Raw genomic sequence first — 17,684 nt, 5'->3', positions numbered from 1 at the left:
GTGCTGTGCTGTGCTTGTTGAAAGACCTTCCCTATAAGCGTGCTGAAAGTATTTTTTCAATTTGTTTACTGAATTGAAAATATGACAAATAGGAGTGGAAATATCGTCCGCTATTATCCTCAGTAATTTTCCATCCAAGTTTTCAGACCCCGGTGGCTTGTAATCTTTTTACCTCTTCCACACTCACTTTACGGAATTCAAAATTACAATGCTTGTCTTCCATAATTTGGTCAGATATACTTGGATGTGTAGTGTCAGCGTTTGTTGCTGGCATATCATGCCTAGGTTTGCTAATCTTCCCAATGAAAAAAATCATTGAAGTAGTTGGCAATATCAGTCGGTTTTGTGATGAATGAGCCATCTGATTCAATGAGCTGAGTTTGCCTTTTTTCCCAAAATGTCATTGAAGGTGCTTCAAAGCTTTTTTACTATAATAATAATAATAAAATGCCATTTAGCAGACGCTTTTATCCAAAGCGACTTACAGTCATGCGTGCATACATTTTTTTTTGTGTATGGGTGGTCCCGGGGATCGAACCCACTACCTTGGCGTTACAAGCGCCGTGCTCTACCAGTTGAGCTACAGAGGACCACACTATCATTCTTTATGTCATTTATCTTTGTTTCATAGTGGAGTTTCTTCTTTTTATTCAGTTTAGTCACATGATTTCTCAATTTGCAGTACATTTGCCAATCGGTTGTGCAGCCAGACCTATTTGCCATTCCTTTTGCCTCATCCCTCTCAACCATACAATTTTTCAATTCCTCATCAATCCACAGGGATTTAACAGTTTTTACAGTCATTTTCTATAATGGGTGCATGCTTATTAGTAACTGGGATAAGCAATTTCATAAATGTGTCAAGTGCAGCAAATATTCTTTACATCAACAACATAGGAATCACTACAAAACTTATTGTATGACCTCTTATACACTATATTAGGCCCAGCCTTTGGAACTTTGGTTTTCCTAGATAATGCTTTTAGTTTTTGAAATATTTAGGACTAACTTATTCCTTGCCACCCATTCTGAAACTAACTGCAGCTCTTTGTTAAGTGTTGCAGTCATTTCAGTCACTGTAGTAGCTGACGTGTATAGTGTTGAGTCATCTGCATATATAGACACACTGGCTTTACTCAAAGCCAGTTGCATGTCGTTTGTAAAGATTGAAAAAAGTAAGGGGCCTACACAGCTGCCCTGGGGAATTCCTGATTCTACTTGGATTATGTTGGAGAGGCTTCCATTAAAGAACACCCTCTGTGTTCTGTTAGACAGGTAACTCTTTATCCACAATATAGCAGGGGGTGTAAAGCCATAACGCATAAGTTTTACCAGCAGCAGACTATGATCGATAATGTCAAAAGCCACACTGAAGTCTAACAAAACAGCCCCCACAATATTTTTATCATTAATTTATCTCAGCCAATCATCAGTCATTTGTGTAAGTGCTGTGCTGTGCTTGTTGAAAGACCTTCCCTATAAGCGTGCTGAAAGTATTTTTTCAATTTGTTTACTGAATTGAAAATATGACAAATAGGAGTGGAAATATCGTCCGCTATTATCCTCAGTAATTTTCCATCCAAGTTTTCAGACCCCGGTGGCTTGTAATCTTTTTACCTCTTCCACACTCACTTTACGGAATTCAAAATTACAATGCTTGTCTTCCATAATTTGGTCAGATATACTTGGATGTGTAGTGTCAGCGTTTGTTGCTGGCATATCATGCCTAGGTTTGCTAATCTTCCCAATGAAAAAAATCATTGAAGTAGTTGGCAATATCAGTCGGTTTTGTGATGAATGAGCCATCTGATTCAATGAGCTGAGTTTGCCTTTTTTCCCAAAATGTCATTGAAGGTGCTTCAAAGCTTTTTTACTATAATAATAATAATAATATGCCATTTAGCAGACGCTTTTATCCAAAGCGACTTACAGTCATGCGTGCATACATTTTTTTTTGTGTATGGGTGGTCCCGGGGATCGAACCCACTACCTTGGCGTTACAAGCGCCGTGCTCTACCAGTTGAGCTACAGAGGACCACACTATCATTCTTTATGTCATTTATCTTTGTTTCATAGTGGAGTTTCTTCTTTTTATTCAGTTTAGTCACATGATTTCTCAATTTGCAGTACGTTTGCCAATCGGTTGTGCAGCCAGACCTATTTGCCATTCCTTTTGCCTCATCCCTCTCAACCATACAATTTTTCAATTCCTCATCAATCCACAGGGATTTAACAGTTTTTACAGTCATTTTCTATAATGGGTGCATGCTTATTAGTAACTGGGATAAGCAATTTCATAAATGTGTCAAGTGCAGCAAATATTCTTTACATCAACAACATAGGAATCACTACAAAACCTATTGTATGACCTCTTATACACTATATTAGGCCCAGCCTTTGGAACTTTGGTTTTCCTAGATATGGCTACGATATACTGTGATCACTACATCCGATGGATTTGGATACTGCTTTCAAGCACATTTCTGCAGCATTAGTAAAGATGTGATCAATACATGTTGATGATTTCATTCCTGTGCTGTTTGTAACTACCCTGGTAGGTTGACTGATAACCTGAACCAGGTTGCAGGCACTGGTTACAGTTTGAAGCTTTCTCTTGAGTGGGCAGCCTGATGACAGCCAGTCAATATTTAAATCACCCAGAAAATATACCTTTCTGTTGATATCACATACATTATCAAGCATTTCACACATGTTATCCAGATACTGACTGTTAGCACTTGGTGGTCTATAGCAGCTTCCCACCAGAATGGGCTTTATGTGAGGCAGATGAACCTGTAGCCATATTACTTCAACTGTATTTAACACTCTTTACCGCTCTGGTTCTAACCCACTCGGCCTCAGACATCACTGAGGAAAGGTCTTTGAAAAAGAATCTCACTGAGTTCACGTCTTATTTTACGTAACTATCAAATTGGCGTGTTTATTTGGGATGTTTTTCTTCATTTCTTGGTTTGTTTTCGACTAGCCTATTTCTGTAGAACACTTTGCTGTTGGGCTCCTAAAAGTCTTCTTACCTGAGTGAGTCCCTATTCCCTATAGAGGTCCTGGGCCTTGGTCAACATGAGTCTACTATACTGTATAGGGAATAGGGTTTCATTTGGGACACATTCAGTGAGTAGTACAACAACCCTACCACCTGACCAGTAACCCTCCCAGCGATCTATTGACCTCTCCTGTCTCTGCCCCTCCCAGCGATCTATTGACCTCTCCTGTCCCTGCCCCTCCCAGCGATCTATTGACCTCTCCTGTCCCTGCCCCTCCCAGCCGACCTATTGACCTCTCCTGTCTCTGCCCCTCCCAGCGGACCTATTGACCTCTCCTGTCTCTGCCCCTCCCAGCGGACCTATTGACCTCTCCTGTCTCTGCCCCTCCCAGCGGACCTATTGACCTCTCCTGTCCCTGCCCCTCCCAGCGACCTATTGACCTCTCCTGTCCCTGCCCCTCCCAGCGACCTATTGACCTCTCCTGTCCCTGCCCCTCCCAGCCGACCTATTGACCTCTCCTGTCCCTGCCCCTACAGGTTTGAAAGATGAAGACCTCAAGATGGTGGCAGCAATGTTCAGTCATCAGCTTCCTGTTAGGGGTGTGGCTTCCTGCCTGGATCCTGGCCCAGACCACACCCCGTCCCCAGGGCATCACCTCCCCCAAACCCCAAAAGGTCCGGCTGCAGTTTCGTCTGGTGGGGTACCCCCGGAAGCACAATGAGGGGCGCATCGAGGTCTTCTACAAGGGAGAGTGGGGGACCATCTGTGATGACGACTTCTCTCTGTCCAACGCCAACGTCCTCTGTCGCCAGCTAGGCTTCGTCTCCGCTACGGGGTGGACACATAGTGCCAAGTACGGCAAGGGCCTAGGTGAGAGACCTACTGTCTTAAAACAACATTCAAAAAGGACTAGGTGAGAGACCTACTGTCTTATAACAACATTCATAAAGGACTAGGTGAGAGACCTACTGTCTTAAAACAACATTAAAAAAGGACTAGGTGAGAGATCTACTGTCTTATAACAACATTCATAAAGGACTAGGTGAGAGACCTACTGTCTTAAAACAACATTCATAAAGGACTAGGTGAGAGATCTACTGTCTTATAACAACATTCATAAAGGACTAGGTGAGAGACCTACTGTCTTAAAACAACATTCATAAAGGACTAGGTGAGAGATCTACTGTCTTAAAACAACATTCATAAAGGACTAGGTGAGAGACCTACTGTCTTAAAACAACATTCATAAAGTACTAGGTGAGAGACCTACTGTCTTAAAACAACATTCATAAAGGACTAGGTGAGAGACCTACTGTCTTAAAACAACATTCATAAAGTACTAGGTGAGAGACCTACTGTCTTAAAACAACATTCATAAAGGACTAGGTGAGAGATCTACTGTCTTAAAACAACATTCATAAAGGACTAGGTGAGAGACCTACTGTCTTAAAACAACATTAAAAAAGGACTAGGTGAGAGATCTACTGTCTTATAACAACATTCATAAAGGACTAGGTGAGAGACCTACTGTCTTAAAACAACATTAAAAAAGGACTAGGTGAGAGACCTACTGTCTTAAAACAACATTCATAAAGGACTAGGTGAGAGACCTACTGTCTTAAAACAACATTAAAAAAGGACTAGGTGAGAGATCTACTGTCTTATAACAACATTCATAAAGGACTAGGTGAGAGACCTACTGTCTTAAAACAACATTCATAAAGGACTAGGTGAGAGACCTACTGTCTTAAAACAACATTCAAAAAGGACTAGGTGAGAGACCTACTGTCTTAAAACAACATTCATAAAGGACTAGGTGAGAGACCTACTGTCTTAAAACAACATTCATAAAGGACTAGGTGAGAGATCTACTGTCTTATAACAACATTCATAAAGGACTAGGTGAGAGACCTACTGTCTTAAAAGGGCCTAGGTCAGTAATATAACTGGTATAAACTGTCATAGAGCAGTTAATATACATTATTAACACCTTTCATACAGTGAGTATAAAGGATGGACACAGAGCGCAAAGTACGGCAAGGGCCTAGGTGATGAACTGTCTTAACCTGTCATAGAGCATTTATTACATACATAACACCATTCATAGAGATAAGGGCCTAGGTGATGAACTGTCTTAACCTGTCATAGAGCATTTATTACATACATAACACCATTCATAGAGATAAGGGCCTAGGTGATGAACTGTCTTAATCTGTCATAGAGCATTTATTACATACATAACACCATTCATAGAGATAAGGGCCTAGGTGATGAACTGTCTTAACCTGTCATAGAGCATGTATTACATACATAACACCATTCATAGAGATAAGGGCCTAGGTGATGAACTGTCTTAACCTGTCATAGAGCATTTATTACATACATAACACCGTTCATAGAGATAAGGGCCTAGGTGATGAACTGTCTTAACCTGTCATAGAGCATTTATTACATACATAACACCATTCATAGAGATAAGGGCCTAGGTGATGAACTGTCTTAACCTGTCATAGAGCATTTATTACATACATAACACCGTTCATAGAGATAAGGGCCTAGGTGATGAACTGTCTTAACCTGTCATAGAGCATTTATTACATACATAACACTGTTCATAGAGATAAGGGCCTAGGTGATGAACTGTCTTAACCTGTCATAGAGCATTTATTACATACATAACACCGTTCATAGAGATAAGGGCCTAGGTGATGAACTGTCTTAACCTGTCATAGAGCATTTATTACATACATAACACCATTCATAGAGATAAGGGCCTAGGTGATGAACTGTCTTAACCTGTCATAGAGCATTTATTACATACATAACACCGTTCATAGAGATAAGGGCCTAGGTGATGAACTGTCATAGAGCATTTATTACATACATAACTCCATTCATAGAGATAAGGGCCTAGGTGATGAACTGTCTTAACCTGTCATAGAGCATTTATTACATACATAACACCGTTCATAGAGATAAGGGCCTAGGTGATGAACTGTCTTGACCTGTCATAGAGCATTTATTACATACATAACACCATTCATATAGATAAGGGCCTAGGTGATGAACTGTCATAGAGCATTTATTACATACATAACACCATTCATAGAGATAAGGGCCTAGGTGATGAACTGTCTTAACCTGTCATAGAGCATTTATTACATACATAACACCGTTCATAGAGATAAGGGCCAATTACAATTAACAGTTGAACTGTTCTACTGTAACTCAGTTGGTCCTCTGTAGCTCAGTTGGTCCTCTGTAACTCAGTTGGTCCTCAGTAACTCAGTTGGTCCTCTGTAACTCAGTTGGTCCTCTGTAGCTCAGTTGGTCCTCTGTAGCTCAGTTGGTCCTCTGTAACTCAGTTGGTCCTCTGTAACTCAGTTGGTCCTCTGTAACTCAGTTGGTCCTCTGTAGCTCAGTTGGTCCTCTGTAGCTCAGTTGGTCCTCTGTAACTCAGTTGGTCCTCTGTAACTCAGTTGGTCCTCTGTAACTCAGTTGGTCCTCAGTAACTCAGTTGGTCCTCTGTAACTCAGTTGGTCCTCTGTAACTCAGTTGGTCCTCTGTAGCTCAGTTGGTCCTCTGTAACTCAGTTGGTCCTCTGTAGCTCAGTTGGTCCTCTGTAGCTCAGTTGGTCCTCTGTAGCTCAGTTGGTCCTCTGTAACTCAGTTGGTCCTCAGTAACTCAGTTGGTCCTCTGTAACTCAGTTGGTCCTCTGTAACTCAGTTGGTCCTCTGTAGCTCAGTTGGTCCTCTGTAGCTCAGTTGGTCCTCTGTAGCTCAGTTGGTCCTCTGTAGCTCAGTTGGTCCTCTGTAACTCAGTTGGTCCTCTGTAACTCAGTTGGTCCTCTGTAACTCAGTTGGTCCTCTGTAACTCAGTTGGTCCTCTAACTCAGTTGGTCCTCTGTAACTCAGTTGGTCCTCTGTAGCTCAGTTGGTCCTCTGTAACTCAGTTGGTCCTCTGTAACTCAGTTGGTCCTCTGTAGCTCAGTTGGTCCTCTGTAACTCAGTTGGTCCTCTGTAACTCAGTTGGTCCTCTGTAACTCAGTTGGTCCTCTGTAGCTCAGTTGGTCCTCTGTAACTCAGTTGGTCCTCTGTAGCTCAGTTGGTCCTCTGTAGCTCAGTTGGTCCTCTGTAACTCAGTTGGTCCTCTAACTCAGCTGGTCCTCTGTAGCTCAGTTGGTCCTCTGTAGCTCAGTTGGTCCTCTGTAACTCAGTTGGTCCTCTGTAACTCAGTTGGTCCTCTGTAACTCAGTTGGTCCTCTGTAACTCAGTTGGTCCTCTGTAACTCAGTTGGTCCTCTGTAGCTCAGTTGGTCCTCTGTAGCTCAGTTGGTCCTCTGTAACTCAGTTGGTCCTCTGTAACTCAGTTGGTCCTCTGTAACTCAGTTGGTCCTCAGTAACTCAGTTGGTCCTCTGTAACTCAGTTGGTCCTCTGTAACTCAGTTGGTCCTCTGTAGCTCAGTTGGTCCTCTGTAACTCAGTTGGTCCTCTGTAGCTCAGTTGGTCCTCTGTAGCTCAGTTGGTCCTCTGTAGCTCAGTTGGTCCTCTGTAACTCAGTTGGTCCTCAGTAACTCAGTTGGTCCTCTGTAACTCAGTTGGTCCTCTGTAACTCAGTTGGTCCTCTGTAGCTCAGTTGGTCCTCTGTAGCTCAGTTGGTCCTCTGTAGCTCAGTTGGTCCTCTGTAGCTCAGTTGGTCCTCTGTAACTCAGTTGGTCCTCTGTAACTCAGTTGGTCCTCTGTAACTCAGTTGGTCCTCTGTAACTCAGTTGGTCCTCTAACTCAGTTGGTCCTCTGTAACTCAGTTGGTCCTCTGTAGCTCAGTTGGTCCTCTGTAACTCAGTTGGTCCTCTGTAGCTCAGTTGGTCCTCTGTAACTCAGTTGGTCCTCTGTAACTCAGTTGGTCCTCTGTAACTCAGTTGGTCCTCTGTAGCTCAGTTGGTCCTCTGTAACTCAGTTGGTCCTCTGTAGCTCAGTTGGTCCTCTGTAGCTCAGTTGGTCCTCTGTAACTCAGTTGGTCCTCTAACTCAGCTGGTCCTCTGTAGCTCAGTTGGTCCTCTGTAACTCAGTTGGTCCTCTGTAACTCAGTTGGTCCTCTGTAACTCAGTTGGTCCTCTGTAACTCAGTTGGTCCTCTGTAACTCAGTTGGTCCTCTGTAACTCAGTTGGTCCTCTGTAACTGTCCTCTGTAACTCAGTTGGTCCTCTGTAACTCAGTTGGTCCTCTGTAGCTGAGTTGGTCTTCTGTAACTCAGTTGGTCCTCAGTAACTCAGTTGGTCCTCTGTAACTCAGTTGGTCCTCTGTAGCTCAGTTGGTCTTCTGTAACTCAGTTGGTCCTCTGTAACTCAGTTGGTCCTCTGTAACTCAGTTGGTCCTCTGTAGCTCAGTTGGTCCTCTAACTCAGTTGGTCCTCTGTAGCTCAGTTGGTCCTCTAACTCAGTTGGGCCTCTGTAACTCAGTTGGTCCTCTGTAACTCAGTTGGTCCTCTGTAGCTCAGTTGGTCCTCTGTAACTCAGTTGGTCCTCTGTAGCTCAGTTGGTCCTCTGTAGCTCAGTTGGTCCTCTGTAGCTCAGTTGGTCCTCTGTAACTCAGTTGGTCCTCTGTAACTCAGTTGGTCCTCTAACTCAGTTGGTCCTCTGTAACTCAGTTGGTCCTCTGTAGCTCAGTTGGTCCTCTGTAACTCAGTTGGTCCTCTGTAACTCAGTTGGTCCTCTAACTCAGTTGGTCCTCTAACTCAGTTGGTCCTCTGTAACTCAGTTGGTCCTCTAACTCAGTTGGTCCTCTGTAACTCAGTTGGTCCTCTGTAGCTCAGTTGGTCCTCTGTAACTCAGTTGGTCCTCTGTAGCTCAGTTGGTCCTCTGTAACTCAGTTGGTCCTCTGTAACTCAGTTGGTCCTCTGTAACTCAGTTGGTCCTCTAACTCAGTTGGTCCTCTGTAACTCAGTTGGTCCTCTGTAGCTCAGTTGGTCCTCTGTAACTCAGTTGGTCCTCTGTAGCTCAGTTGGTCCTCTGTAACTCAGTTGGTCCTCTGTAACTCAGTTGGTCCTCTGTAACTCAGTTGGTCCTCTGTAGCTCAGTTGGTCCTCTGTAGCTCAGTTGGTCCTCTGTAACTCAGTTGGTCCTCTGTAACTCAGTTGGTCCTCTGTAACTCAGTTGGTCCTCTGTAACTCAGTTGGTCCTCTGTAACTCAGTTGGTCCTCTGTAACTCAGTTGGTCCTCTGTAACTCAGTTGGTCCTCTGTAGCTCAGTTGGTCTTCTGTAACTCAGTTGGTCCTCAGTAACTCAGTTGGTCCTCTGTAACTCAGTTGGTCCTCTGTAGCTCAGTTGGTCTTCTGTAACTCAGTTGGTCCTCTGTAACTCAGTTGGTCCTCTGTAACTCAGTTGGTCCTCTGTAGCTCAGTTGGTCCTCTAACTCAGTTGGTCCTCTGTAGCTCAGTTGGTCCTCTGTAACTCAGTTGGTCCTCTGTAACTCAGTTGGTCCTCTGTAGCTCAGTTGGTCCTCTAACTCAGTTGGTCCTCTGTAACTCAGTTGGTCCTCTGTAACTCAGTTGGTCCTCTAACTCAGTTGGTCCTCTGTAGCTCAGTTGGTCCTCTAACTCAGTTGGTCCTCTGTAGCTCAGTTGGTCCTCTGTAACTCAGTTGGTCCTCTGTAGCTCAGTTGGTCCTCTAACTCAGTTGGTCCTCTGTAGCTCAGTTGGTCCTCTGTAACTCAGTTGGTCCTCTGTAGCTCAGTTGGTCCTCTGTAGCTCAGTTGGTCCTCTGTAACTCAGTTGGTCCTCTGTAACTCAGTTGGTCCTCTGTAGCTCAGTTGGTCCTCTGTAACTCAGTTGGTCCTCTGTAACTCAGTTGGTCCTCTGTAACTCAGTTGGTCCTCTGTAGCTCAGTTGGTCCTCTAACTCAGTTGGTCCTCTAACTCAGTTGGTCCTCTGTAGCTCAGTTGGTCCTCTGTAACTCAGTTGGTCCTCTGTAACTCAGTTGGTCCTCTGTAACTCAGTTGGTCCTCTGTAACTCAGTTGGTCCTCTGTAACTCAGTTGGTCCTCTGTAACTCAGTTGGTCCTCTGTAACTCAGTTGGTCCTCTGTAACTCAGTTGGTCCTCTGTAACTCAGTTGGTCCTCTCTAGCTCAGTTGGTCTTCTGTAACTCAGTTGGTCCTCAGTAACTCAGTTGGTCCTCTGTAACTCAGTTGGTCCTCTGTAGCTCAGTTGGTCTTCTGTAACTCAGTTGGTCCTCTGTAACTCAGTTGGTCCTCTGTAACTCAGTTGGTCCTCTGTAGCTCAGTTGGTCCTCTAACTCAGTTGGTCCTCTGTAGCTCAGTTGGTCCTCTGTAACTCAGTTGGTCCTCTGTAACTCAGTTGGTCCTCTGTAGCTCAGTTGGTCCTCTAACTCAGTTGGTCCTCTGTAACTCAGTTGGTCCTCTGTAACTCAGTTGGTCCTCTGTAACTCAGTTGGTCCTCTGTAACTCAGTTGGTCCTCTAACTCAGTTGGTCCTCTGTAGCTCAGTTGGTCCTCTGTAACTCAGTTGGTCCTCTGTAACTCAGTTGGTCCTCTGTAGCTCAGTTGGTCCTCTAACTCAGTTGGTCCTCTGTAACTCAGTTGGTCCTCTGTAACTCAGTTGGTCCTCTAACTCAGTTGGTCCTCTGTAGCTCAGTTGGTCCTCTAACTCAGTTGGTCCTCTGTAGCTCAGTTGGTCCTCTGTAACTCAGTTGGTCCTCTGTAACTCAGTTGGTCCTCAGTAACTCAGTTGGTCCTCAGTAACTCAGTTGGTCCTCTGTAACTCAGTTGGTCCTCTGTAACTCAGTTGGTCCTCTGTAACTCAGTTGGTCCTCTGTAACTCAGTTGGTCCTCTGTAACTCAGTTGGTCCTCTAACTCAGTTGGTCCTCTGTAGCTCAGTTGGTCCTCTGTAACTCAGTTGGTCCTCTGTAGCTCAGTTGGTCCTCTAACTCAGTTGGTCCTCTGTAGCTCAGTTGGTCCTCTGTAACTCAGTTGGTCCTCTGTAGCTCAGTTGGTCCTCTGTAGCTCAGTTGGTCCTCTGTAACTCAGTTGGTCCTCTGTAGCTCAGTTGGTCCTCTGTAGCTCAGTTGGTCCTCTGTAACTCAGTTGGTCCTCTGTAACTCAGTTGGTCCTCTGTAGCTCAGTTGGTCCTCTGTAACTCAGTTGGTCCTCTGTAACTCAGTTGGTCCTCTGTAACTCAGTTGGTCCTCTGTAGCTCAGTTGGTCCTCTAACTCAGTTGGTCCTCTAACTCAGTTGGTCCTCTGTAGCTCAGTTGGTCCTCTGTAACTCAGTTGGTCCTCTGTAACTCAGTTGGTCCTCTGTAACTCAGTTGGTCCTCTGTAACTCAGTTGGTCCTCTGTAACTCAGTTGGTCCTCTGTAACTCAGTTGGTCCTCTGTAACTCAGTTGGTCCTCTGTAACTCAGTTGGTCCTCTGTAGCTCAGTTGGTCTTCTGTAACTCAGTTGGTCCTCAGTAACTCAGTTGGTCCTCTGTAACTCAGTTGGTCCTCTGTAGCTCAGTTGGTCTTCTGTAACTCAGTTGGTCCTCTGTAACTCAGTTGGTCCTCTGTAACTCAGTTGGTCCTCTGTAGCTCAGTTGGTCCTCTAACTCAGTTGGTCCTCTGTAGCTCAGTTGGTCCTCTGTAACTCAGTTGGTCCTCTGTAACTCAGTTGGTCCTCTGTAGCTCAGTTGGTCCTCTAACTCAGTTGGTCCTCTGTAACTCAGTTGGTCCTCTGTAACTCAGTTTGTCCTCTGTAACTCAGTTGGTCCTCTGTAACTCAGTTGGTCCTCTAACTCAGTTGGTCCTCTGTAGCTCAGTTGGTCCTCTGTAACTCAGTTGGTCCTCTGTAACTCAGTTGGTCCTCTGTAGCTCAGTTGGTCCTCTAACTCAGTTGGTCCTCTGTAACTCAGTTGGTCCTCTGTAACTCAGTTGGTCCTCTAACTCAGTTGGTCCTCTGTAGCTCAGTTGGTCCTCTAACTCAGTTGGTCCTCTGTAGCTCAGTTGGTCCTCTGTAACTCAGTTGGTCCTCTGTAACTCAGTTGGTCCTCAGTAACTCAGTTGGTCCTCAGTAACTCAGTTGGTCCTCTGTAACTCAGTTGGTCCTCTGTAACTCAGTTGGTCCTCAGTAACTCAGTTGGTCCTCTGTAACTCAGTTGGTCCTCTGTAACTCAGTTGGTCCTCTGTAACTCAGTTGGTCCTCTAACTCAGTTGGTCCTCTGTAGCTCAGTTGGTCCTCTGTAACTCATTTGGTCCTCTGTACCTCAGTTGGTCCTCTAACTCAGTTGGTCCTCTGTAGCTCAGTTGGTCCTCTGTAACTCAGTTGGTCCTCTGTAGCTCAGTTGGTCCTCTGTAGCTCAGTTGGTCCTCTGTAACTCAGTTGGTCCTCTGTAACTCAGTTGGTCCTCTGTAGCTCAGTTGGTCCTCTGTAGCTCAGTTGGTCCTCTGTAACTCAGTTGGTCCTCTGTAACTCAGTTGGTCCTCTAACTCAGTTGGTCCTCTGTAACTCAGTTGGTCCTCTGTAACTCAGTTGGTCCTCTGTAACTCAGTTGGTCCTCTGTAACTCAGTTGGTCCTCTAACTCAGTTGGTCCTCTAACTCAGTTGGTCCTCTGTAGCTCAGTTGGTCCTCTGTAACTCAGTTGGTCCTCTGTAGCTCAGTTGGTCCTCTGTAGCTCAGTTGGTCCTCTGTAGCTCAGTTGGTTCTCTGTAACTCAGTTGGTCCTCTGTAACTCAGTTGGTCCTCAGTAACTCAGTTGGTCCTCTGTAACTCCGTTGGTCCTCTGTAACTCAGTTGGTCCTCTGTAGCTCAGTTGGTCCTCTAACTCAGTTGGTCCTCTAACTCAGTTGGTCCTCTGTAACTCAGTTGGTCCTCTGTAACTCAGTTGGTCCTCTGTAACTCAGTTGGTCCTCTGTAACTCAGTTGGTCCTCTGTAACTCAGTTGGTCCTCTGTAGCTCAGTTGGTCCTCTAACTCAGTTGGTCCTCTGTAGCTCAGTTGGTCCTCTGTAACTCAGTTGGTCCTCTGTAGCTCAGTTGGTCCTCTGTAGCTCAGTTGGTCCTCTGTAACTCAGTTGGTCCTCTGTAACTCAGTTGGTCCTCTGTAGCTCAGTTGGTCCTCTGTAACTCAGTTGGTCCTCTAACTCAGTTGGTCCTCTAACTCAGTTGGTCCTCTGTAACTCAGTTGGTCCTCTGTAACTCAGTTGGTCCTCTGTAACTCAGTTGGTCCTCTGTAGCTCAGTTGGTCCTCTGTAACTCAGTTGGTCCTCTAACTCAGTTGGTCCTCTGTAACTCAGTTGGTCCTCTGTAACTCAGTTGGTCCTCTGTAACTCAGTTGGTCCTCTGTAACTCAGTTGGTCCTCTGTAACTCAGTTGGTCCTCTGTAACTCAGTTGGTCCTCTGTAACTCAGTTGGTCCTCTGTAGCTCAGTTGGTCCTCTGTAGCTCAGTTGGTCCTCTGTAGCTCAGTTGGTCCTCTGTAGCTCAGTTGGTCCTCTGTAACTCAGTTGGTCCTCTGTAGCTCAGTTGGTCCTCTGTAACTCAGTTGGTCCTCTGTAACTCAGTTGGTCCTCTGTAGCTCAGTTGGTCCTCTGTAACTCAGTTGGTCCTCTGTAACTCAGTTGGTCCTCTGTAACTCAGTTGGTCCTCTGTAGCTCAGTTGGTCCTCTGTAACTCAGTTGGTCCTCTGTAGCTCAGTTGGTCCTCTGTAACTCAGTTGGTCCTCAGTAACTCAGTTGGTCCTCTGTAACTCAGTTGGTCCTCTGTAACTCAGTTGGTCCTCTGTAACTCAGTTGGTCCTCTGTAACTCAGTTGGTCCTCTGTAACTCAGTTGGTCCTCTGTAACTCAGTTGGTCCTCTGTAACTCAATTGGTCCTCTGTAACTCAGTTGGTCCTCTGTAACTCAGTTGGTCCTCAGTAACTCAGTTGGTCCTCAGTAACTCAGTTGGTCCTCTGTAGCTCAGTTGGTCCTCTAACTCAGTTGGTCCTCTAACTCAGTTGGTCCTCTGTAGCTCAGTTGGTCCTCTGTAACTCAGTTGGTCCTCTGTAACTCAGTTGGTCCTCTGTAGCTCAGTTGGTCCTCAGTAACTCAGTTGGTCCTCTGTAACTCAGTTGGTCCTCTGTAACTCAGTTGGTCCTCTAACTCAGTTGGTCCTCTGTAGCTCAGTTGGTCCTCTGTAACTCAGTTGGTCTTCTGTAACTCAGTTGGTCCTCTGTAACTCAGTTGGTCCTCTAACTCAGTTGGTCCTCTGTAACTCAGTTGGTCCTCTGTAACTCAGTTGGTCCTCTGTAGCTCAGTTGGTCCTCTGTAACTCAGTTGGTCTTCTGTAACTCAGTTGGTCCTCTGTAACTCAGTTGGTCCTCTGTAACTCAGTTGGTCCTCTGTAACTCAGTTGGTCCTCTAACTCAGTTGGTCCTCTGTAGCTCAGTTGGTCCTCTGTAGCTCAGTTGGTCCTCTGTAGCTCAGTTGGTCCTCTGTAACTCAGTTGGTCCTCTAACTCAGTTGGTCCTCTGTAACTCAGTTGGTCCTCTGTAACTCAGTTGGTCCTCTGTAACTCAGTTGGTCCTCTGTAACTCAGTTGGTCCTCTAACTCAGTTGGGCCTCTGTAACTCAGTTGGTCCTCTGTAGCTCAGTTGGTCCTCTGTAGCTCAGTTGGTCCTCTGTAGCTCAGTTGGTCCTCTGTAACTCAGTTGGTCCTCTAACTCAGTTGGTCCTCTGTAACTCAGTTGGTCCTCTGTAACTCAGTTGGTCCTCTGTAACTCAGTTGGTCCTCTGTAACTCAGTTGGTCCTCTGTAACTCAGTTGGTCCTCTGTAACTCAGTTGGTCCTCTGTAGCTCAGTTGGTCCTCTGTAGCTCAGTTGGTCCTCTGTAGCTCAGTTGGTCCTCTGTAGCTCAGTTGGTCCTCTGTAACTCAGTTGGTCCTCTGTAGCTCAGTTGGTCCTCTGTAACTCAGTTGGTCCTCTGTAACTCAGTTGGTCCTCTGTAGCTCAGTTGGTCCTCTGTAACTCAGTTGGTCCTCTGTAACTCAGTTGGTCCTCTGTAACTCAGTTGGTCCTCTGTAGCTCAGTTGGTCCTCTGTAACTCAGTTGGTCCTCTGTAGCTCAGTTGGTCCTCTGTAACTCAGTTGGTCCTCAGTAACTCAGTTGGTCCTCTGTAACTCAGTTGGTCCTCTGTAACTCAGTTGGTCCTCTGTAACTCAGTTGGTCCTCTGTAACTCAGTTGGTCCTCTGTAACTCAGTTGGTCCTCTGTAACTCAGTTGGTCCTCTGTAACTCAGTTGGTCCTCTGTAACTCAGTTGGTCCTCTGTAACTCAGTTGGTCCTCAGTAACTCAGTTGGTCCTCAGTAACTCAGTTGGTCCTCTGTAGCTCAGTTGGTCCTCTAACTCAGTTGGTCCTCTGTAGCTCAGTTGGTCCTCTGTAACTCAGTTGGTCCTCTGTAGCTCAGTTGGTCCTCAGTAACTCAGTTGGTCCTCTGTAACTCAGTTGGTCCTCTAACTCAGTTGGTCCTCAGTAACTCAGTTGGTCCTCTGTAACTCAGTTGGTCCTCTAACTCAGTTGGTCCTCTGTAACTCAGTTGGTCCTCTAACTCAGTTGGTCTTCTGTAGCTCAGTTGGTCCTCTGTAACTCAGTTGGTCCTCTGTAGCTCAGTTGGTCCTCTGTAACTCAGTTGGTCCTCTGTAACTCAGTTGGTCTTCTGTAACTCAGTTGGTCCTCTGTAACTCAGTTGGTCCTCTGTAACTCAGTTGGTCCTCTGTAGCTCAGTTGGTCCTCTGTAACTCAGTTGGTCCTCAGTAACTCAGTTGGTCCTCTGTAACTCAGTTGGTCCTCTGTAGCTCAGTTGGTCCTCTGTAACTCAGTTGGTCCTCTGTAGCTCAGTTGGTCCTCTGTAACTCAGTTGGTCCTCTGTAACTCAGTTGGTCCTCTGTAGCTCAGTTGGTCCTCTGTAGCTCAGTTGGTCCTCTGTAACTCAGTTGGTCCTCTAACTCAGTTGGTCCTCTGTAACTCAGTTGGTCCTCTGTAACTCAGTTGGTCCTCTGTAACTCAGTTGGTCCTCTGTAGCTCAGTTGGTCCTCTGTAGCTCAGTTGGTCCTCTAACTCAGTTGGTCCTCTGTAACTCAGTTGGTCCTCTGTAACTCAGTTGGTCCTCTGTAGCTCAGTTGGTCCTCTGTAACTCAGCTGGTCTTCTGTAACTCATCGGCCAGGATAGTGGGTTCGTTTCCCGAGACCACCCATACGTAAAAATATATCGCTTTGGATAAAAGCATCTGCAAAATGACATGTTATTATGTTCTGTTTATATATTATATTCTGTTTAAATATTATTATATAATATGTTCTGTTTATATATTATTATATATTATATTCAGTTTAAATATTATTATATATTATATTCAGTTTAAATATTATTATATATTATGTTCTGTTTATATATTAATATACGGTGGGGAGAACAAGTATTTGATACACTGCCGATTTTGCAGGTTTTCCTACTTACAAAGGTCTGTAATTTTTATCATAGGTACACTTCAACTGTGCGAGAAGGAATCTAAAACAAAAATCCAGAAAATCACATTGTATGATTTTTAAGTAGTTAATTTGCATTTTATTGCATGACATAAGTATTTGATCACCTACCAACCATTAAGAATTCCGGCACTCACAGACCTGTTACTTTTTCTTTAAGAAGCCCTCCTGTTCTCTACTCATTACCTGTATTAACTGCACCTGTTTGAACTCGTTACCTGTATAAAAGACACCTGTCCACACACTCAATCAAACAGACTCCAACCTCTCCACAATGACCAAGACCAGAGAGCTGTGTAAGGACATCAGGGATAAAATTGTAGACCTGCACAAGGCTGGGATGGGCTACAGGACAATAGGCAAGCAGCTTGGTGAGAAGGCAACAACTGTTGGCGCAATTATTAGAAAATGGAAGAAGTTCAAGATGACGGTCAATCACCCTCGGTCTCGGGCTCCATGCAAGATCTCACCTTGTGGGGCATCAATGATCATGAGGAAGGTGAGGGATCAGCCCAGAACTACACGGCAGGACCTGGTCAATGACCTGAAGAGAGCTGGGACCACAGTCTCAAAGAAAACCATTAGTAACACACTACGCCGTCATGGATTAAAATCCTGCAGCACACGCAAGGTCCCTCTGCTCAAGCCAGCGCATGTCCAGGCCCGTCTGAAGTTTGCCAATGACCATCTGGATGATCCAAAGGAGGAATGGGAGAAGGTCATGTGGTCTGATGAGACAAAAATAGAGCTTTTTGGTCTAAACTCCACTCGCCGTGTTTGGAGGAAGAAGAAGGATGAGTACAACCCCAAGAGCACCATCCCAACCATGAAGCATGGAGGTGGAAACATCATTCTTTGGGGATGCTTTTCTGCAAAGGGGACAGGACGACTGCACCGTATTGAGGGGAGGATGGATGGGGCCATGTATCGCGAGATCTTGGCCTACAACCTCCTTCCCTCAGTAAGAGCATTGAAGATGGGTCATGGCTGGGTCTTCCAGCATGACAACGACCCGAAACACAGCCAGGGCAACTAAGGAGTGGCTCCATAAGAAGCATCTCAAGGTCCTGGAGTGGCCTAGCCAGTCTCCAGACCTGAACCCAATAGAAAATCTTTGGAGGGAGCTGAAAGTCCGTATTGCCCAGCGACAGCCCCGAAACCTGAAGGATCTG

General features: G+C 45.4%; 1 protein-coding gene across 1 annotated transcript in view; it reads left to right on the top strand.

Moving 5' to 3' along the window:
- Positions 1 to 3,550: 3,550 nt before the first annotated feature.
- loxl3b (lysyl oxidase-like 3b) overlaps positions 3,551 to 17,684 on the top strand; it is a gene marked incomplete at its 5' end in the record, with an annotated part of 93,592 nt that continues 79,458 nt past the window's right edge. The window contains 1 exon segment of the mRNA XM_084182356.1: positions 3,551 to 3,875. Coding sequence (XP_084038482.1) covers positions 3,551 to 3,875 — 325 coding nt within the window.

Source organism: Coregonus lavaretus (assembly GCF_964263955.1).
Source record: "Coregonus lavaretus genome assembly, chromosome: 18".
Taxonomy (NCBI): Eukaryota; Metazoa; Chordata; class Actinopteri; order Salmoniformes; family Salmonidae; genus Coregonus; species Coregonus lavaretus.
This window is presented reverse-complemented; position numbering and strand designations above follow the sequence as displayed.